At 42.2% G+C, this 23,448-nt stretch overlaps 1 protein-coding gene across 4 annotated transcripts in view; it reads right to left on the reverse strand.

Moving 5' to 3' along the window:
* Positions 1-1,019: 1,019 nt before the first annotated feature.
* The window catches only part of RPIA (ribose 5-phosphate isomerase A), a 29,585-nt gene continuing 7,156 nt past the window's right edge, over positions 1,020-23,448 (reverse strand). For all 4 annotated transcript variants that reach the window (XM_087713332.1, XM_087713334.1, XM_087713333.1 and 1 more), the window contains exons 5-10: positions 20,403-20,462; positions 14,886-14,950; positions 13,004-13,072; positions 9,436-9,577; positions 4,979-5,078; positions 1,020-3,881 (exon numbers count right to left, since the gene is read on the reverse strand). In XM_087713332.1, coding sequence (XP_087569458.1) covers positions 3,784-3,881; positions 4,979-5,078; positions 9,436-9,577; positions 13,004-13,072; positions 14,886-14,950; positions 20,403-20,462 — 534 coding nt within the window. In that variant the 3' untranslated portion in view covers positions 1,020-3,783. The remainder of the gene's footprint in view (positions 3,882-4,978; positions 5,079-9,435; positions 9,578-13,003; positions 13,073-14,885; positions 14,951-20,402; positions 20,463-23,448) is intronic.

The raw sequence follows: 23,448 nt of genomic DNA on the forward strand, positions 1-23,448 counted from the left end.
TGGCATTCCTGAGACAGGAAGACCTTCCCCTGAGAAGAATCGATGAGGGTCCCCAAGAGTACCAGATGTGAGGTGGAGACAAGGTGACTCTTCTCCTGATTGATGGAGAATCCCACCTCCTGAAGCACCTGTAAGGTGTCCTGGAGATCCTGAAGAGCCCAGTTGTGTGACCTGGACAACAGGAGAATGTCATCCAGGTAGCACATGATCCGAATGGGTCTGGCTCGCAAGTGGGCTGCTACGACTGACAGGAGTTTGGGAAAACCCTGACAGCCCAAAGGGGAAGACCCAATACTGAAAGTGACGGACCACATAGGCAAAGCGGAGGAACATCTGTGTTGCTTGTGAATGGGCACATAGAGGTAAGCCTCCATGAGGTCCACTGATGTGAGGTGATCGTGTTTTGCACACTCCAGGATTGACAGGAGAGAGTGCATTTTGAATCTGTACCTGATGAATCGATTTAGAAATTTGAGATCGAGGATTACTTTTCAGTTCCCCGAAGACTTTAGCACAATAAAGAGACAAGAGTAAAAAACCTGTCCACTTGGCCTGGAGGCACAGGTTGAATGGCCCAAATGTGAAGCAGATGATGGATGGCCTGCTCTACTAGGAGCATCTTGTGAGGTTCCCTGGAGATTGGGCACGTAACAAAGTGGTTTGGAGGGCTGGAGCGCAAGACCAAGAGAAGGCCTAATCTGATAGTGGACCTGACCCAACACGTCATTGGTGATGTCGTCCCAATGATCCGCAAAGGTTGCAAGATGTCCCCCGATCAGGAGATCCTCCAGGCAGTCACTTCTGCCTCTTATAGGGACGGTTGGTATTATCCTTGAATGACTTTCTGGGCTGGAATCTCTGGTTGGTTCTGCCTGATCTGTTGGAGAAGGAGGGGCCCTGTCTGGAAGGAGCCTGACATTGCGGACGGGGGTTGGAGGAACCCCCGTCCTGTCCACGAAAGGGCTGCCTACGATAAAAGGACTGATTCCGACCCTCCTGCTTCTTAGTGGCCGGCCCTAGAATCCCTGGCTGGAAGTCTCCCTTGAAGTTGTCTTAGACATAAGAGTGCAGAGTGACTAAAGAAAGAAGCAGACATAGCTGCCCTGACGGCCCAAGCCGAGACCTGATGTCCCTTGACCAGAGTTTGTTCTATTCTCTTGTCTTCAGAGCGAAGAGCCTCCTTCGGAGCTGCTGAGGCTGCGTTAGGAGAGGACAAGCTAACTACAAGTCAATAGAAGGTACCTATAGAGCCTTGGTGAGTTCTGGTCCCACATTATACAGGCACTTGTCCAAGGTATTGGGGAGGAGGCCTGTACCTGGTGATGCCCATTGGTTTTGGACCATGTCTATGAAGTGTCTGGGTGATGGAGTCACCTCTTTTTTCACTTTAGGCTGGATGAAGAGGGGGTTGGTGGTGTCCACCTCCGTTCCCTGAGGAGCCTTGGGTGAAGGGATGCCAGCGATATTGGCTTTAAAAAGAAGAGACCGAAAGACAGCAGGTTTAAAAAGACCGACAAAGGTAGGTGGGTCGGGGGGGAGGCCCTCGTCTTCAGAAAGATATGAATCTCATGCAGGGAGTTCCTCCTCTCCGAAAACCAATGGTTGGCTGGACATGCCTGGTAACTTATGTGATGAAGGAGGCCGAGAAATCACCTTTCCTGCATCTGGAAGCAGAAGAAGACCTGCGTGGAGTAGAATGGTTAGAAGACCTGTGCTTAAGTCTTGCTTCTATGCCACGTTCAATGGCCTCAGATATGATATCAGCCATGCCAGGTGAGTAACAACGGCGGCAGGAAAGGGAAGAGATATCCTTCTGGTACAAGGGCTCCTCATCAGGAGTGATGCTCCTGCCACCTTTGGATTCATCCCTACTACACGCCAGATCGCCTGTGCCTCTGGCTTCCTCAGGTTGGATAATGGATGCTGCAGGGAAGAGATCATCCTCCAAATCAGAAGATAGGTCAGGAGGAGGACTAGATTGAACAGGCCTCAGACTGAAACAGATGGGATTCCGTATGTTTGGTCTTGCCTCAGGCCTTTTTGGGAGGAGCCTGAGTGGCATTGCCATCGTCCTGCGAAGCTGGATTGGCTGTAGTCCTGTGACTAGACCTGGGAGCCTTGGAAGAGGGTTCAGTGGGGGGAGCCTCCAGGGCAGGTCTGCACCTCTGGGTCCCGGATGAAGGAGACTCGGTGGTGGGAGCAGTGTCCAGGGTAGTTGGAGGGACTTGTGGATCATGGGCAGGAGAGGAAGCAATGGCTTGTACTCATGACTTTGTTGTCCCAAAGGGGAGAATCAAAATGGCCACCGGAGCTTCTTCACACCAAAACAAAATGGCTGCTGAGGCTACAGAGCCTATGGGCCAGGCGCCACGAGGTAGCTGAGGCCACGGAAGGAATGAGGGCAGTGTGGGCTTTAAGAGGAGGCTGCAGAGGCGGTGGCGGTCTAGCAGGAGCGCTTAGTGGCGGCGGTGTGCAGCAGCAGCGGCGCTTTCCCAGCGGCATTTGGCGGTGAGAGACAGCCAGCAGAAAGCGGCAGCGCTAAGCAGAGCCTCCAACAGCCTATACTAGGCAGCGCTGAGTCCAGGGAAGACTTTGCAATCGCAGGCAAAGTCAAGAGGCTAAAAGCCTCCGAAGAAAACCCTGGCAGTCCCTCTCAGGAAGCCCTGTGGCTAATTGAGAGCCCTGGTTCCGAGAGGAGCTATTATCAACGCTCCTGTCCAATAAGAATTTAGAAGTAAAATTTTTAGAGGAGAAGCCAATTAAAATAGATTAAAGTAGCCAATTCAGCAATTTTGAATAGTTAAGTTGAGGGGAGAGCAATTAGCACAGCCAGTTTCAATCAAACTGAGTCTAAAAAAGCGGGAGGACATTCCTCAGAGGCGATGACATCACTTTGGTAGACTCAGTTCTATTGGTTAATGGCTGAGTTAACCCATGCATCACCGCTGTCTCTACCAACTTTGGAGAATAGACTGGAATATTTTGCTACTAGGAATAAATAATGGAGTACTGAATTTACACACCAAAATTGGGACTAATAAATACATTGCTCATATTGGCTTAGCAATCTTTGTGGCAAGACTTCTTCCAAGCTGTTTTGGAAACATTTAAAAATGTGGCTTCCCCACAGTGCTGATATAAATAAATTCAAGTCTCTATTGACTGGTGTCAGTGACACTGGCTAGAACAGTCCAGACACAGTCTGTTTTTCACACATTAATTCTCATGGCAACATGTGAACAATTAAGGAGATGTAAAATATAGTAAGTCAGTTCTAAGCAGAAATTAAAATTTAATTTGGATTACAAAAATCAACTGCTGAAATATTAGTTGCACTGTAAAGAATATAACAAAACATTATCTAATTAAAAATAATGATTAAAATCATTTTAAAGGCATAAAATACAGAACCAAAAAGATTTCTAACTGTATACAGCCCTTTCAAATAAAATATATCTTGGTTTTTTTTTTATTGAACCATATATTTTATTTACTTTCTTCCCCTCATAATGCACTAGAGTCAAAATATTCCAATACTGCACAAAGTATCTTTTTTGTACATTATTTATGTAAAAAAATAAAAAGTTTGAAACATTCAAAATGATGATCACTTTTAAAAAATTACATTAAAAAATAAATCTTAAGATGACATTCCCTGGACCTTTTTATTCCATTCACTGAGATCCAGACTGAATGCTTTAAGGCAAGTTGTCAGGCTGGCATCAAGATGATGATTTTTCAGAAGAGTAAGATAGCAAAGTAGAGCTGTGTAATTGTGAGAGGTCAGTGAATCGGCTTCTCATGTACACTAACAGAACCATCTTCCATGCCAAAGTAAACTCGCTCTGCCATATTGATGAACAGACCTGTTTCCACCACTCCTAAAACAGAAAAACTCAATTATGTTTAATTATTACCAAAATACTACACATTAACTAATATATCTTAAGAATGATATAAATTCAACTGAGATGAAATATGCTGAAAGCTTCAAAAATAAAAATTCTATATTAAAATACTACATAAACCACAGTAGCATATCTCAACCTCAATAATTAAGTTGTGTAGACTTCAACTTCCAGAATTCTAGACCTTTGTACTTTTGCTGAGTTTGAAAAGCCCTGCTCCAGGGGAAATTCTTTTTTACTGCTTTGGGTGTTCAACAGTGAGAAGGGGAAGGAGGAGTCAAAACAATACATTTTCAATAGGGTGCATCGTGTGATCATTTTGCAGCAAAAGCAAAGCTGACATTTGCCCATCATCCCTTTTTTCTCTGTATGTATCTCACTAATTTTTTGACAGGAAAAAGAAGCAAAAGAAACAAGAACTGTAGCCTCAAACTATAATCAAGAGAAGCCAGACAAGGCAGTTGCAAAGATTTCTGATGTCTATTTAAAAATCACTTTATCTTAGTCATGCATTTTAGTCATATAGGATAAGCCGAGTGAAATTTTATGCCATGGAATATCCAAACAGTAGACCCAGCACTTCTAGCAATAAGCAGGTTCCCTTTTTGCCCAAATACTTATGAGCACTCATAAGGGATAATTTCATAGGTAATTATCTAATTCATATTGTAAAAACAATATAGCAACTTTGCCCAATACCAATTAAGACTTCAGATATAAACAAACTGAGAAAATGAGGGAAAATACTAAATTCTGCATTGCTGACATGACTTATTTCGGTGAAACAATACTGCCACCCGCAGACGCAGTAATGTTCATAAATCCTTTACTAATTGTGCCTCCCAATTTTGGTTATAAATTGAAAAAAATCATTTTTTTATCTATCAGCTTAGTACAGATTTTATAGAACTAAACCAGAAGAATAAAATTAATCTTTAAAAATTATAATTTTACTCCAATCTTAAGACTTTGAATATGTAAGGAGTTTGCTTTTGAAAGTACTACAATAATTCAGAGACCTACAAATTAATCCTTTACACTATTAAAACCAAATGTTATATTAAAGCTACCTGGTATCATCTTGATTGCTACATTCACTTCATTCCAATTATGAATTTTATCAAATTTCCAGTCCAATAAAAAATTTCCATTGTCTGTCACCACAGGACCCTAGCAAGCAAAAAGTAAAAATATTATGCACAACTTATATTATGAAATATAAATCCTATCAGACACATCTAAAGTGACCTGCATGTGAATATTTATCTAAAGAGGGCTAACCTGCAAAATTCATACACAGATATGTTAATGTAGTGCAGGGGTGTCAAACTCGCGTCATCACATGACATATCAGGACTTTTCCCCCCTTTGCTAAACCACAAACATGGGTGTGGCCAACATATGACTCATCCAGCCTGCAAATTTGACAGCCCTGATGTAGTGTAACACTTACGCATAAAACAACAGATTAAAAAGCAAACAGCAGAACAAAAATACCTATCCTCTTTGCTTATCAGAGTAACAGATAGAAAGGGCTCTTGAGGTCTTCTAGTCCTCTGACTGAGCAGGAGAGCCTATATACCATTCTGGACATTTGGCTACCAATTCCTTCTTAAAAACTGCCAGTGATGGAGCAACCACAATTTCTGAGCCGTTCCATTGGTTAATTGTTCTGACAGGAAATTTCTGCTTGGTTCTAGATTGCTACTCTCTTGGAAATCCCCTTTTGTTGTAGTAGCCCCTCAAATATTGGAACACTGCTATCATGACACTGCTAGTCATTTCTTTCACTAGATTAGACATACCCAATTCCGCAACTGTTCTTTATATGTCCTTTCGGCACTAAAGAAATTGTTTATCTATGTCCAGGTCTTTCAACAGTTCTAGTTCTTATATTTTTGAATGACAGTCATATTCTATTACTGCCTATTTACATAAGAGTTTGATTTTATATTTCTATTTTTTATTATGTATGGATTTATTTAGATTATATTTTACTGTGTCTTACCGTTAGCTTCCTAAAAATATTGGACATTGCACAAATTAAACATTTCAGAAACAAAATATCTGAAGGGCACTGAGCTGGCATAGGCTGATTAAAATTATACCTAAACTAAAATTCTTGAATTTGTGGAAATTACAATAGGCTTTTGGTCCCTCAAGAGAATCAATTTTACTTTTTATAGTAGTGGTGTTCATGCATAAGATATTTTGAAGAGAATACAATGCTTGCTAGGCATCCTACTGTTGTCCAGTTCTGTCTTCATTTTCAAAAGAGTCAAGATGCTATAATATCCCTTCCTGCAAATGGCAAGGAGATGGGAAAGATTATAGCAATAGCAGTAGACTTATATACCGCTTCATAGGCCTTTCAGGCCTCTCTAAGCGGTTTACAGAGAGTCAGCATATTGCCCCCAACAATCTGGGTCCTCATTTTACCCACCTCGGAAGGATGGAAGGCTGAGTCAACCCTGAGCCGGTGAGATTTGAACCGCTGACCTGCTGATCTAGCAGTAGCCTGCAGTGCTGCATTTAACCACTGCGCCACCGCAGACCAAGAGCTATCTTGGTCTTAGCTCTCTGAAATGTGCTAGTAGAAGCCAGCTAGGAGCGAGTACAGTATTTTAAAAGTCAATGTCAAGGTTTACAATAAGTGAAAAAACTGGAAGGAAAATATACTAGTCCAGCTGATAAACGAAGATTTATGCAAGTATAGATAGCTTTAAGAGGTACTTTTCCCTGTTTTGCCCCTTCCTGAACCTCTGCAAAGCTAGTAATTTACAGGTGAAACTCGAAAAATTAGAATATCGTGCAAAAGTTCATTTATTTCAGGAATGCAACTTAAATGGTGAAACTAATATACGAGGTAGACTCATTACAAGCAAAACAAGATAGTTCAAGCCATGATTTGTCATAATTGTCATGATTATGGCTTACAGCTGATGAAAACCCCAAATCCAACATCTCAGAAAATTAGTATATTGTGAAAAGGTGCAATATTCTAGGCTCAAAGTGCCCCACTCTAATCAGCTAATTAAATTGTAACACCTGCAAAGTGTTCCTGAGCCTTTAAATGGTCTCTCAGTCTGGTTCAGTAGGAACCACAATCATGGGAAAGACTGCTGACCTGACAGTTGTGCAGAAAACCATCATTGACACCCTCCATAAGGAGGGAAAGCCTCAAAAAGTAATTGCAAAAGAAGTTGGATGTTCCCAAAGTGCTGTATCAAAGCACATTAATAGAAAGTTATGTGGAAGGTAAAAGTGTGGAAGAAAAAGGTGCACAAGTAGCAGGGATGACCGCAGCCTGGAGAGGATTGTCAGGAAAAGACCATTCAAAAGTGTTGGGGACTTTCACAAGGAGTGGACTGAGGCTGGAATCAGTGCATCAAGAGCCACCACACACAGATGGACATGGGCTTCAAATGTCGTATTCCTCTTGTCAAGCCGCTCCTGAACAACAGACATCAGAAGCATCTTACCTGGGCTAAAGAAAAATACCACCAGTATGCGGACGATACTCAGTTGTATCTGTCCGCCCCGTGCCAACTCAACGAAGCGATGGATGTGATGAGCCAGGGTCTTGAGGCTGTTAAAGACTGGATGGGGGTCAACAAGCTTGTGCTCAATTCAGAAAAGACCGAGTGGCTGTTGTGTTTCTCTCCCACGAATTGGCCAAGTGTTCCATCTCTCAGGCTGGGGGGTTAAACTGTATGCCCCTCAGACAGGGTTCGCAACTTGGGAGTCCTCCTGGATCCACAGCTGACTTTCGAACATCATTTGTCAGCTGTGACCAGGGGGGCATTTGCCCAGGTTCGCCTGGTGCACCAGTTGCGTCCCTACCTGAACCGGGAGGCCCTCACAACAGTCACTCGTGCCCTTGTGACCTCTAGGCTGGAATACTGCAATGTGCTCTACATGGGCCTGCCCTTGAAGAGCATTCGGCGACTTCAGCTAGTCCAGAATGCGGCCGCCCGAGCGATCGTGGGTGCATCTCGCTTCACCCACGTAACACCTATCCTCCGCGAGCTGCACTGGCTGCCTGTTGGTCTTCGGGTGCGCTTCAAGGTGCTACTTATCACCTACAAAGCCCTTCATGGTACTGGACCTGGGTACTTGAGAGAGCGCCTACTGCCAATTACCTCCACTAGACCGATACGATCGCATAGATTAGGCCTCCTCCGAATTCTATCATCCAGCCAGTGTAGACTGGCAACTACCTGGAGGAGAGCCTTCTCGGTGGCTGCTCCGACCCTCTGGAACGAACTCCCCGTGGAGATCCGGACCCTCACCACTCTCCAGTCCTTCCATGCCGCTCTAAAGATCTGGCTGTCCCGGCTGGCCTGGGGTTAAGATTCTAACCCCACTCGAATTGTGTGACTGTTTTCTTTTTAATATGTTGTATTGTCTCCATGTTGGAAAATTGTTTGTCCTTCCCCCCCCCCTTTTTTTTTTTAACTGTGAGCCGCCCTGAGTCCCCCCAGGGAAAAGGGCGGCATACAAATAAAGGGAAAATGAAATGAAAAAAAAAAAATGAAAAACAGACATGGTCTGTTGCTCAGTGGTCCAAAGTCCTCTTTTCTGATGAGAGCAACTTTTGCATCTCATTTGAAAACCAAGGACCCAGAGTATGGAGGAAGAATGGAGAGGCACAAACTGCAAGATGCTTGAAGTCCAGTGTGAAGTTTCCATAGTCTGTGTTAATTTGGGGAGCCATGTAATCTGCTGGTGTTGGTCCACTGTGCTTCATTAAGTCCAGGGTCAACGCAGCCATCTACCAGGAGATTTTGGAGCACTTCATGCTTCCTTCCGCAGATGAGCTTTATGGGGATGCTGATTTTATTTTCCAGCAGGAGTTGGCACCTGCCCACACTGCCAAAAGCACCAAAACCTGGGATTACTGTGCTTGATTGGCCAGCAAACTCCAAACTCGTCTGATCTGAACCACATAGGAGAATCTATGGGGCATTGTCAAGAGAAAGATGAAAGACATGAGACCGAACAATGCAGAAGAGCTGAAGGCCGCTATTGAAGCATCCTGGTCTTTCATAACACCTCAGCAGTGTCACAGGCTGATAGCTTCCATGCCACGCCGAATTGAGGCAGTAATTGCTGCAAAAGGGGCCCAAACCAAGTACTGAGTACATATGCATGCTTATACTTTTCAGAGGTCCAATATTGTTCTATGTCCAGTCCTTGTTTTATTGATTGCATGTAATATTCTAATTTTCTGAGATTGTGGATTTGGGGTTTTCATGAGCTGTAAGCCATAATCATCACAATTATGACAAATCACAGCTTGAACTATCTTGCTTTGCATGTAGCAAGTCTTATCTCATATATTAGTTTCACCTTTTAAGTTGCATTCCTGAAATAAATGAACTTTTGCATGATATTCTAATTTTTCGAGTTTCACCTATATTAATAGCAAAGGTTTACCTATCCACCCACTCTGAAAAGGAAAAAAAACATCAGTAATTGTTTCTATACACCATACAGATTATCCATTTCTTAAACGTATACATACAGCTTTATTGACAGCCATCCTCAACTCTGTAACACCTCCAAATTTATTGGTCAGAAGCTTAGTGATTGGCACATAGGCCATTGGGATGACTTCAATAGGAATCCCCTTCTTCCACTGTTCTCCAAGGTTTTTAGACTTTTTTCTACAAGAATATGGGTTAAAGAAAGATGTAGATTAATATTATGATAGTAATAGCAGTAGAAATCTGCAAACAAGGTTACACTTGCTGAGATATCCTGACTCTATTTTTGAAAGCCAAAACACATTGCCTTTAAACAATACCAACAAATCAAAAGACAAATGCTCAACATTTGTGCATTTAACTATCTAGGACAGTGATGGGCAACCTTTTTGGTGTGGTGTGTCAAAAATCGGCAAAAAATCGAGCATAACTTGCGTTGTATGTCACTTCGACAAAAACATAAGACTCTCTGTGCCGGCCTGACTGGAGAGAGGCGCGCACTGTTCGCGCGCTCCTCTCCTGCGGGTCCTCCCTCGCCGCGCTGATGACGTGTGTGCGCATGGCACGCACGCCTTACCAGCAGCCCCTGCGCTCAGAAAGGGGCGGCGGTGATACAGTAAGTGAGTGTGGGCGGGGGAGATCACACGTCCCCCCCCCCCGTTCCTCCAGCACAGATTCTTTCATCCTCGGCGGCCGTGCAGGAGCCGAGGATGAATCGCATGAAATCCTGTGCGTGTCACCCCAAATGGCTACGCGTGTCAGCACTGACATGCGTGTCATAGGTTCGCCATCACTGATCTAGAACAATGTTGATTATAACCAACATCTGAGTTGTTTTGAGAGGGTGAGCAGTTCATTATATAGCAAAATGTTGAGGAAACACAGAGGAGTAAACAACATTATGTCAGCATGAGAACATTTTGCATGCTTTTATATTGACTGTTAATATAGTCCTTCACTTATGACCACTCATTTAGCAACCACCTGAAGTTCCGATGGCACTTCCAATATACAACCAATCCTTGCACTTATAACCTTTGCAGGATAACAATCTGAGCACTTGGCAACTATCTCTCACAACAATTGTAGCATCCTGTAGTCATCTGATTTCCATCTGTGATCTTCCAGATGGCTTCCAACAAGCAAACTCAATGGGGAAGCCAAAAGGGAAAGTTGCAAGTCACAATCACTTGATGTCTCACTTAATGATCATGACAAAAAAAGGGGTTTAAAATTGGGTCCAGTTATGTGATGCCTTATTTAATAACTGTACTGTTTAGCAATTTTCCAGTCCGATTGTCATTAATATATCATATTTTCCGGCATATAAGGCGAAAGGGTGTATAAGACGACCCCCTACTTTTCCTGTTAAAATATAGGGTTTGGACTATACTCGCTGTATAAGACTACCCCTCTTCCGAGACACACCAAATAGCCAATCAGCCTTATTTCCAGCACCTTTCTCCCAGCTTGGAACTGAACCAGGTCGTTTTTCCTTCCAACACTCCCCTTCCCCCAAACTGGACCCTAGATGAGTTGGATTGGCTTCTTCTGGCAACAGGGGTGAGGTTGGGGGGACACAGCAACCATCATAAGTTTGAACCAGTTGCCAAGCATCTGAATTTTGATCCCCTGACCATGGGGGATGCTACAAAGGTTGTAACTCTGAAAAAATGGTCAGAAGTCATTTTTTTCCAGTGAGGATGTAAGTTTGAATGGTCACTAAAAGAATTGTTGTTCCAGCTGTATTGTGTCAGGCAGGTCCCAAAAGCATATCAGGAAAGACAGTTTTGATTACCTATGGAATCCCACTATATGAGAAAGATCAGCTTGTTCCTTTTTAATCCCTGGCCCAGCTCTCCTTGCCTATTATTTCAGTCACCAAACTTTTAATGAGAAGACAGACCCTCCACAGACACCAACATCAATCATGCAACACATGACAACGACTACTAAATTAACGTGATTAAGACAGGAGTTGTACGAACGTGTCTGCCTGCGTTGGAATTTCAGCGCAGGAGCTACACACACACACACACACACACACACACACTGCAGACGGAGCTCCAGTGCAATCCCACATGAAGCGACCGATGCTCTGGCTTCACCTTAACCAGTTCCCTTCCGAGCCTCAACAGTGAGTGAGAAAGGGCCAAGCCGGGAGGAGGAGGGAGACCTCCAAGTCTTTCGCGTTCCAAGGGCGGGCCTTCTACTGCACCTATCTCCGGGGCTACGAGCGCCCCATTTACCCTGCTGGGCCCCCGCAAAGAGCACGAGGGGGACCAGCAGCAGCGGAGCACTCTGAACCAGCACCAGCAGCGAGCCTGTCAACTCCTTCGCCTGCTAATAGCAGTGCAATAGCCCAGCCAGGCAGGGAGGTGGTACTTGGGTCCCCAAGGTGCAGGGCAGATTGGCAGGGGCGATGGAGCGGATGAGGAGCGAATGGCAAGCTGAGAAGGGCAGCTAGTTTTTTTCCCCCAAACAACCTCATTCAAATGAAGATGTTTTTAATCAACGTCAATATCATTCTTTTATTTTTGTATACACCCGTTGATGGTTTTGTTTTCATTTCATTTTTTCATTTTCCCTTTATTTGTATGCCGCCCTTTTCCCTGGGGGGACTCAGGGCGGCTCACAGTTCAAAAAAAAAAGGGGGGGGAGGACAAATAATTTCCAACATACAGACAATACAACATATTAAAAACACAACAGCCACACAATTCGAGTGGGGTTAAAGTCTTAACCCCAGGCCAGCCGGGACAGCCAGATCTTTAGGGCGGCGCAGAAGGACTGGAGAGTGGTGAGGGTCCGAATCTCCATGGGGAGTTCGTTCCAGAGGGTCGGAGCAGCCACCGAGAAGGCTCTCCTCCGGGTAGTTGCCAGTCTACACTGGCTGGATGATAGAATCCAGTATTGCAGTATTCCAGCCTAGAGGTCACAAGGGCACGAGTGACTGTTGTGAGGGCCTCCCGGTTCAGGTAGGGACACAACTGGTGTACCAGGCGAACCTGGTCAAATGCCCCCCTGGTCACAGCTGACAAATGATGTTCGAAAGTCAGCTGTGGGTCCAGGAGGTTTTTTGGGTATGGCCTTTCTTATTCTCGGTGTATAAGACAACCCCCGATTTTTGAAACAATTTTTTGGGTTAAAAAGTCATCTTATACGCCGGAAAATACGGTAATGTATAAATGTATTTTTGGAGTTACATGTAAGCTCAAGTACTTTTAGAGACCACCACTGGCTTCACCTTATATAGCGACCAGTTCACATATATATATCCAGACAGGTTTGACATGGCCTAACTGAGAAGAAAACCAATGGAGTACTGCCACCTGATGGTTATAGAAAGTAGAAATACCACTTAGGATATACTCTATGTATATCTCTAAATAATAGAATTTTACATCCAAATCCTGTTAAAACTTCATACATGGGGACATGATATAATGCAACATTTCAACCCACAACAGCTTAAGTAAAACTAGATTGGATATATTCTGATATAAATTCTGATGTAAATTAATATGAAAACTGTTATGAATAATACAGCCCTTTCTGCAGCTTCTTAAAGGGGAAACCACAACAAGGAGCACTAAATAATTTTACCTGTAATCAGCAATAACTATGAAGCTTTTTGCACAACCAGCCACTATCTTCTCCTGTGTCAGGCAACCCCTGAAGAATAAAAGAACAGCTTCACACAAACTAATCAGTGGTTAAAACTAAATTTAAATCCAAGCATATTTTATTTTCCTTTATCTACAAGTCATATTAATACATCACAAAAAAAGAAATCATCACTGTAACCAAATAATGTATAACAGAATTAGTATACAAACATGCCTCATCCAAATAGGTGATCTCAGTAAAAAAGATAATACTTACAAACATAAACATGTTTCCACTTAAATTCTGCTGAAGTCCATATGAGCTGTGCACATGTGACACATATTTCTATAATATGTGACCTTTTCCCTATATTTACTTTAATTCCGTGAGGGCAAACCTATGGAATGCATGCCACAGATGGCACATGGAGCCATTTATGCGGGCACATGAGACGTTGCCCTGTCAGCTGGCCAGTTGACTTTGGCCTTTTTTTGAGGTCATTTTTCACCCTCCAGAAGTTTCAGGAGCTTCCCTGAAGCTTCCGGATCATGAAAAACCAGCCCTATGGGCAAACCAGAAGTTCAGGAACAGACTTCCAGGTTGCTCATAGGGTCAGTTTTAGCACTCCGGAGCCTTCAGGAGGCTTCCCTGAAGACTCTGGAGGGCTACAAAACGACCCTACGAGCAAACTAGAGTCACTTCCAGGTTGCTCGTACAGTCGTTTTTTGCCCTCCAGAGCCTTCAGGGAAGCCTCCTGAAGGCTCCGGAGTGCCAAAACTGACCCTATGAGCAACCTGGAAGTCTGTTCCTGAACTTCTGGGTTGCCCATAAGGCCTTTTTTTTTTTTTTTTTGCGCTCTGGAGGCTTCAGGGAAGCTCCTGAAGTCTCCAGAGGACCACCGTGGGGGCAGGGGAGGCTGTTTTCGCCCTCCCCAGGCTCCTATAAAGCTTCTGGAGCCTGGGGAGGGTGAAAAAAGCACACCAAAAATAGGGGACGCACTGGTCATGTGTGCATGCACGCTGGGGTTGTGCACATAGCATTATGGGTGTGGCACGCCTGTACATGATCCCCCCTGCGCTCCCCCCGCTTTTGGCACGCAAGCCACAAAAGTTTCACCATCACTGCTCTAATTCTTAATTTTTAAAGATGAACACTTAAAATTGTATAAGATAGTTATCTTCATAAAATAAAATCCCTGCAAATATTTCAGTAAATCTTTTCTCATTTTAAAGCAAAATAACCTTTAATGCTACTTTCCATCTCATAGCTGCTGAAAGAAGTGCTTCAAATTGCTGCTATTTTATAGATGTCATTTTAGAACTTTGTTTGTAAACATCAGAACAAACACGCTAATATTTGCCGAAGTTTTGTTGGGTGGTCGCAAAACTAAATTGCATTTTCCAATTATTTGTCTTATTTCTAAATCTGCAGGAAAGGGTTTTAATCACACGATATCAACACAGACTGGAATCTATTGGTTTTGATGTCTGCCTCATTTCAGAAAATATTTGGTCACATAGACCAGGGTGTGCCCTGGGATAAGACAATTTCCTTGCATGATTTTTCTCCATATTTTAATAATCTAGTAAGAGCCACAGCTCAGCAGTAGAATATTCAGCCCTTACAGCAGCCCTTACATTAATATTTCCCAAGTTGTTCATTTTAATTATATACTCTATATATTCCTCAAGCAAATATTACGGTTTACCTTCAGCAATTTAATAATGAGACATTTAACTTATAAAGTTACAAATTTTATCTTTAAGATCAAAACCAATATATACTCATGGAGATCTACTGCGATTTAATCTGTTTGATAATATCTACTTATCTATCTTGTACTTTTATCAGTGAATTCAGAAATAGAAATTATTCTTACCCTCCTCCTTTGATAAGACTGAGGTCCAAGTCAACTTCATCAGCTCCATCAATAGCAACATTCAACTACATAAAAAAAGAACAATTTGTAATACATCCACAAAACACTTCTACTATGAGATCTTTGTAGATCTTTCAATAAGGCAGCCCTTTAAATCTGTTTGTCAAAGATTTAAAAAAAGCAAGTGGCTGCAGATGTCATTCAATCAATCAGTCAATTAATAGGTTTATTCATTCTGTATAGCTGCCCATCTCACTTTCAAATGATTCTAGATGGCTTAAATTTTAAAAAAAAACTTTAAAAACACAAAATACACAATACAAAAAAAATAGAAACACATAGCAGCCAGGTATAATTTTGTTGAATGATTTGCCAGGCCTAAAAGTAATTCTAGAGTATTAGTAATACCAGTTGAAAACCAGGCTCAAGAATACCAAAAAGGACTGGTAAAAGCGGAAGTATTATGCCAGGCAACAATATGAGAAAGCTAGATTAAAATACTTTATATTTAAAGAGCAGGCAGTTAAGAAAATCTCTATATATGATTCTAAAATGAAAATAATAGGAAGTCCCCCCAGGAACTTTTTTTTTTTACAAAAGTATATTGTGAAATTGTTTCATTGGTACATATCTGGTTGAAAAACGTTGACATCCATGAAAAGCTTCCAATGATGACCTTATCCATCCTAACATATGCTGTGACTAGAACTCCTAGAATATCCAGCAGACAGACCCAAAGGGCAATTTTGGGAAATATATGTCTGGATGGCATCCCAATTAAGATGACCATTCAAATACACAAGCTAAGAAAAGACTATCCTCCAAGTAGTTTAAGTCATTAACATAGAAACAGATTTACCCATCGCACTATTCCTTTTTGAAGTAACATTAGCAAAGCATGAAAAAGAATAAGTAGTTACACACAAATTAAATCAAGTATTAGAGGTTTTTTTTAACAACATCTGTTTAGTTTATATCAACATTCACTATACTTTAACTATAACTAGCAAACCATCCATGCTTCTATTACATTCTTATATCAAATCATCTATTGGAAATGATGTTTCTGAAGATACTATGAAGATTTAGAATTTATTTACTGTTCAATCTTTGGTCAGCCTCTGGTCATCCAAGATATACAAAGCAGAAGATGGGTTTGGCATTTGCAGGAAACTCTTAATCAGTCAAACCCACTCTCTATATACAATTTTAATGAAGAGTGTGCCCTATAAGCGCTTCAGGTAAATATTTATGAAATTATAATTAAAGAAATAAAAATGATGATTAGAAGCCTTAAAAACAACCAGAGAGCTGACTTAGATGAGATAAAACCTCAAAGATTTTAAAACATGGTGGCCAGGTTGTGGGGAAAGAACTAGCAACATTGTTTAATAAATATTGGCAAAATGGTGTCATTTCAGAGGATTGGTGAAAATTATATTAAGCAGATCAAAAGAGACATTATGACTATATCTTTAAATATGTGGCGTAGAATTGATGTAAAAAGATATATAGATAAAGTATGTGTGTGTGTGTGTGCGCGCACACACATAAACAATGCCAATTATCACTTCTATTTATTGGTAATTCCTTATTGGTTGGATATGATTATTATGATGAACCAGATTCTTTGAAAAAAATTAGGATCAAATATATTGTGTGGGTAAATTATATTCTGAATGTTTGAAATTATCCATTTATGAAAATCTTTGAATAAATTGTGGCTGGATTAAAGCCATTAGGGCGATAATTGACTCAAAAATATTTATGTACAAAGTTGTGAACGTTGGTTAAGCTATGGGGTGAAGAAAAACACCTTTGAATTAGTTTTGTTCTGACATAGAGTTAAAGGTTTTAAATAGGTTTTTATATAGGTTTATTGGATTTATATGCCGCCCTTCTCCCAAGGACTCAGGGCAGCGTACAACATAAAAGGAAACACATATTACAAAAATTAAAAGGGACATTAAATAAAGTATCCAAAAAAAAACCAATAGATATTTACAATAAAAATTTAAAAATTAAATTAAAATTAACAACCAAATTAATCCTATATTTTATTCTATTCAGGCCAGGCCAGCTTGCTGGAAAAACCAACTTTCTAGGGTGCGTCGGAAGGACTAGAGGTCAGGGATTATGCGAAGCTCCAGAGGCAGCTCATTCCAGAGGGAAGGCGCTCCCACAGGCTCTCCCCCTGGGGGTCACTAGCCGACACTGTCTGGCTGACAGCACCCTGAGAAGGCCAACTCTGTGGGATCGCACTGGATGGTGGGAGGCTACTGGTGGCAGTAGGTAGTCTCGCAGGTATCCTCCATGGCCTAAGCCATGAAGCGCTTTAAAGGTCATAATTAGTACCTTGACTCGCACCCGGAAGACAACCAGCAACCAGTGCAGGCCGCCTAAAAGGGGTGTAACATGGGAGCACCCATGATAATCCGCACAGTCGCATTCTGGACCAGTTGAAGCCTCTGGATGCTCTTCAATGGCAGCCCCATGTAGAGAGTGTTACAGTAGTCCAGGCGAGAAAGGATGAGGGCATGAGTGACTGTGCACAGAGCATCCCGATCCAGAAAGGGGCGCAACTGATATATCAGGCGAACCTGGTAAAAGGCCCCCTTGATCACGGTCGTCAGATGTTCTTCTAAACTAAGCCACGTGTCCAGGAGGACTCGCAGATTGCGGGCTCTCTCTGAAGGGGGTAAAGTTTTCCCCCTATCATCAAAGATGGAACAAGATGCACAAATCGGGATGACGGAAACCACAGCCACTCAGTCTTGGAGGGATTGAGCTTGAGCCTGTTCCTCCCCATCCAGATCCGCACAGCCTCCAGGCATCGGGACATCACGTCGAGGGCATCATTTGGGTGGTTTGGGGTAGAGATGAAAAGTTGGGTATCATCAGCATATTGATGATACTGTACCCCCAAACCACGGATGATCTCGCCCAGCGGTTTCTTATATATATTAAACAGGAGGGGTGAGAGAACCGACCCCTGGGGCACCCCATAAGCAACGTGCCTCGGGGTCGATCCCTGTCCTCCCGTCAACATGAACTGTGACCAATCCGACAGGTAGGAGGACAACCACTGCAAACCTGAGTCGTCGCAGTAGTATACCATAGTCGATGGTATTGAAAGCCGCCGAGAGATCTAATAGGATGAAGACAGAGGATCAGCCCCTGTCCCAGGCCCGCCAGAGATCATCAACCAACGCGACCAATGCCGTCTCCGTGCTGTACCCGGGTCCAAAACCCGACTGAAACGGATCCAGGTAGGCAGCTTCATCCATGTACTGGGGAAGCTGACGTGCTAAGACACTCTCAACAACCTTCACTACAAAGCAAAGGTTAGAGACCGAACTATAGTTGGCTAAAGAGGCTGGGTCCAGGGAAGGCTTAAGGAGGGGCCTCACCACTCCTTCAAGGTGGTGGGAAAGAACCCCTCTCTCAATGAAGCATTGGTAATTGCTTGAAGCCATCCTCGTGGAAGCTGAAACTAACCAAGAGGGACACGGGTCCAGCACACAAGTGGCAGCACTGAGTCTCCCCATAATCCTGTCCATGCCCTTGGGGGTCACAGGGTCAAACTCATCCCAGATAGTCTCTACAAAATTCATCCCCGTCAACTCGCCCAAATCTACCCAATCAGAGTCCAAACCTGTCCGAATCTGAGCGATTTTATCCTGCAGATACTGAACAAATTCTTCATCCCTACCCTGCAAGGGGTCTTCCCCAGTTCCTTGGTTAAGTAAGAAGCGGGTCACCCTAAACGGGGCAGCTGGGCAGTTATCTGCGGACGTGATAAGAGCGGAGAAACATTGCCTTTTTGCCGCTTTTATCGCCACTAAGTAGGATTTAATATGAATTCTTACTAGTGTTTGATCAGATTTGGACCGGCTGGCCCTCAAACCATTCGCTAGGCGTCTTTTCCAGCATTTCATCCCCCGGAGCTCCTTGGTAAACCAGGGAGCTACCCGGGATTGACACTGGGTCAGAGGATGTAAAGGCACAACGCGGTCCAAGGCCCCAGTGGCCGCCCTATCCCAGGCTTCCACTAGGGCTTCGAACTGTGAGCAAGCGATTCAGGAAAAGTCCCAAGCTCTATCAGGAACCTTTCAGGGTCCATCAGGCGCCTGGGGTGGAACCATCTAGTCGGTTCCTCCGGCGAAGGGTAGCAGTATGGAAGTCAAGCCTGATGAGGAAATGATCAGACCATGACAAGGGTTGGATAGAAATATCCCCTAAATCTAGATCATTCATCCACTGTCCAGAGACGAAAATCAGGTCAAGCGTGTGTCCGTTATGAGTGGGGTCTTGAATTAACTGAGTTAGGAACATAGCCATCATGGAAGCCATGAACTCCCGAGCTGATTCGGATGTCTCGCCAATGGAAGGCAGATTGAAATCCCCCAGAATCATAAGCCTGGGGAAATCAACTGCCAATACGGCTAACACATTCAGCAGCTCCGGCAGGGCCGATAAAACGTAGCAGGGAGACAGCTACATAACAAAAAGGCCCACCTGAACTCCAAGGCCCCATTTCACAAAAAGGCACTCACATCTGCCTATCTGAGGCACAGTGACTTCCTGAGGTCTAAGACTTTCCCTACTAACCATCACCACCCCACCCCTGCCCTGGGCTCTCGGCTGGTGAAACGCCCGGAAGCCTGGTGGGCATAATTCACTAAGGAGAACACCCATCCTGGCCCAACCAGGTCTCCGTAGTGCACGCCAGGTCTGCTCTACCCTCTTGTATGAGGTCGTAAATGAGGGGAGCCTTATGTACCATGGACCTGACGTTAAGTGACACCAGCCGGAAACCAGGGTCCTGTAATCCCGAGCACCCGGGGGTGCGAGAAGGGCGATGAGGGTCAGAACACACAATTGCTCTTAAACAGCAAACCCGCGTCCCCCCGAACATAATTTGGCCCTCGGCCCCCACCATATCTGCTCTCCCACAAACAGTAGAGATGGTAAACCCCCCCAATGGAGTGGTTTAATGTCTCCCCTAGAATCCCAACCCTTCCCAGCACTCCTGACCTGCGCCCATTAGTTAGCTCTGGCCTGTACCCTGGCAGACTCCCCCCAAGCCTGAATGAGACATTCGGATCACCCCCCCCCCCGCCCTCCCCTTAAAATTTGATTTAAAAACCCCTGTAAGAAATCCCTAAGAAGTCTCTTCTTCGCATGCCACCTCTCGGGATCCTAAGATCCGTCATTAAGGAAGTGTCTTGATAGGCAAGAAGGCCATCCCCGGAAAAGGAGGAGTTCCCAAAGGGAGTAAAATTCTGTCTCAGTATAACATTGAGTGTGGCATCAACCAAACGGGATGACATCACAGGGATATGGAACAGGGAAATGACATGTCCACAAAGGGGGGGGGGGGGGGGGCAGCCGACAGTGTGAACTGCTATTTTCTTTCCTTCGTTGATGATTAAATCCACACTAAAATCACCAAAAAGCATTAACTGAGAATTGGACAATGGGACAAAGAATCTACGAATAATCCAACCAATTTACCTCAGGATGTCTGTCTAAGTCACTTAAGGTTAAGCCATTCTGCAGAATCAACTGACGTGCCTACAGGAAAAATAAAAGGTGATATTATTTCTCCATATTGATACATTTGAACATCGTATTTTTATTCCTATTTTAAACTGTTTTGTTGTATGTATCTTGTCATAATCTATAGCCAATAAACAGATTTACTCATAGAATCAAAGACAACAAAACTTCATATATAAGCATGGGAACACTAGTTTCCATAAAGAAATAGATTGCTGGGGCAATTACAGTCAATAATTTCCTAAATATTAAGTCTTTCAAAGGCCTATCCATATAGGACTTCCAGTTGACATTCGGTGAGAATGGCTAGAAAATAACGGAGCTCCACCGGGCTCCATGAAATGCAGCCAGCAACTGCTTGCTGGGAGACCCTATGTGGTTAAGCCTCTCTAGAGGGGAGGTAAAGAAAAGAGAGGTGCTTCCTCGATCGCGAGGAGGAATTCACAATTTCTTCGCTGATCCAAAGAAAGCTCTCCTGAAGAGCAGCAGGAACAATGGACATTTTTGGTCAGTCACAAGCTGGGACAACCAGGACACTAAGATCTTGTGCTGGAGCAGTGCATGGACAAAGCAGTGAAACTAGGTGAGAAAATTTCCAACTTCTACTGCTATTAAGAGATTTAACCTGTTAAAAACTTCAAAAATGAGCTCCAAACATTTTAAAAGCGACAATTGAGTATATGGAGAAAGATTAAAGACTAAAACTGAAGAGTTAAAATATAGAAAGCTTGGAAAAGGCAGATATATTATAAAAAGTGGGAGATAATGCTTTATTAAATCCAATGTCTAACCCCAATTGGATGTCAATCAGCTGTTTTTCACTTTTATACTTTGTTGAATGTTCAAATAGTGAGCAGGCGAGCCATCTACTGGAGGAAGATTACTGCAATATACATAATTTAAAAGATAGTGATGAGAGAAAGTAACCAACAGCTCAAAGTTACTTGAACATGACTTTATTTTAACAGGCAAATTGGGAAGTATCTATTGAGCTTTTTGAAGATTTATAAAGCAAAGCAGAAACACTAAACATTAAAACTTTATTAGTACTGCCTATTGAAAAACAGATTTAAAAGATTTGAAGAAATCCGGTGGGCTAAGTTGGACCATCATGACAGATCATTTTATGAAGCAAAAGAAGAAAAATAACAGAATAAAATATAGATAAGACTTTAAAATTTGGATAATTGGGAAGGTGGGAATTAGAAAATATAAAGATCAAAAAGCACAAATTTATAGCATTTAAAGAGTAGAAAGTTAGAGACTTGGAGGAATAATCTTGGGATTGACCAAACTTTATTAAGAATTGATTTTTTTCTGGAGTCTTTAGATATTGAGATTTCAGAGATATAATGTTACAAAATGACTCAGCAGGAGATAATAAAGTTTTATGAAGAAATGTTAGAAATAATTATAAAGAACTATAAGAGGTTGATGTGAATATTTAAAGATAAGGCGTGAAAGTAGAAGACACTCACAAGATGATGATGGGACTGTCCAAAGATAAAGAAGTGAGCGTAGACAATCCTCAACAAATAGTAGGAAAAGATAAACAAAACATTCAGAAGATAGATGAGAAGGAGTGGTGGAGGAGACAAATCAAAATAAGCTATAGAAAAACAAAAAAAAATTAAAAGATAATAAAAATAAAGATTAAGAATCCAATAGTTAACTCCTTAAGAGCTTACAATAGCACAGAGGAAAAAGGTAATGAAAAGGTTATAGAGGGGCATCCAAACGATGCAGCAGAAGGAGATTATGTAAAAATGCTAGAAGAAATATAGCATACCAAGAGAGAAATATAAAGAATTACCAAAAAATCAAAAAATGATTAAATTCAAAAAAGGCTGAGAGATGATGGATAGAGATAAAATATTTTGTAATACTGGGATGATATTAAAAATTAGTAGAAACAAACAGAAATATAATTTGGGAAAATAGTAACACATATATAGATATATAGTAGAATTTACTATACTCATAAACATACTAACATTAGGAGGTAGAAGAAAGTGATTAGGCATATTTAAATGTATTATTATGCTTAATAGTGAGCAAAATATTTTGGAATTTAGAGCTTTAAGGATAACAAATTCAGGGGATTTATAACCCTGGGACAGGGTTAATAATAACTGGTTTTATTGATATCTACAGAAAACTCGGATATTGGGAATTTGGTGGAATTTGAGTAATATTTAAAATATTAAAATATTGGTGTCTAATAGGGGTCAATAAAAACATTTGAAGAAATGTAATTGATGTTTATATATATATCTTTGGAGAAAGTGATAAAAGGCTCATTAATCGAGAATAGTACTGTTTAAAGATAAAGAGATGAATATGGAAGAACTCCAATAAGGGTTGGGGGGAGAGTATAAATTGGGAAGATAGTATTATACATATTGATATATAAAAGAGTATTTTATAATTATAATGAGGTTAGAAGTTGGAAGACAAATACTATGTATATGCAATTGTATTATTGTTAGCACTGTACAAGAATGTATACACTGTCATTACACTTTCTACAAAATATGTTGGTTGTTAAAGGGACAAACTGGAAATAAAACATATACAAAAAAAGACCCATCCATATAGATCAGGGGTAGTCAACCTTTTTATACCTACCGCCCACTTTTGTACCTCTGTTAGGAGTAAAATTTTCTAACTGCCCACCGGTTCCACAGTAATGATGATTTATAAAGTAGGGAAGTAACTTTACTTTATAAAATTTATAAAGCAGAGTTACAGCAAACTCCTACCGCCCACCATGAAAGCTGGAATGCCCACTGGGCAGTAGGGACCAGGTTGACTACCACTGATATAGATCAAGGATGTCAAATTGGCGGCCTGTAGGCCGGATGCATTATGTGCAGGCCATGCCCACCCTGGCTCGCAAAGGCAAAAAGTCACATGATGCAATCAAGTTTGAGACCTGTGATATAGATTGATTGATTGTGTGTGATCTATTTGAGGTTTGAGTTTGGGAGACAGAGATGGT

The sequence above is a fragment of the Thamnophis sirtalis genome, unplaced genomic scaffold (genome assembly GCF_051295495.1).
Source record: "Thamnophis sirtalis isolate CommonGarterSnake01/CBP01778 unplaced genomic scaffold, rThaSir2_p1.2 scaffold_4, whole genome shotgun sequence".
Classification (NCBI taxonomy): Eukaryota; Metazoa; Chordata; class Lepidosauria; order Squamata; family Natricidae; genus Thamnophis; species Thamnophis sirtalis.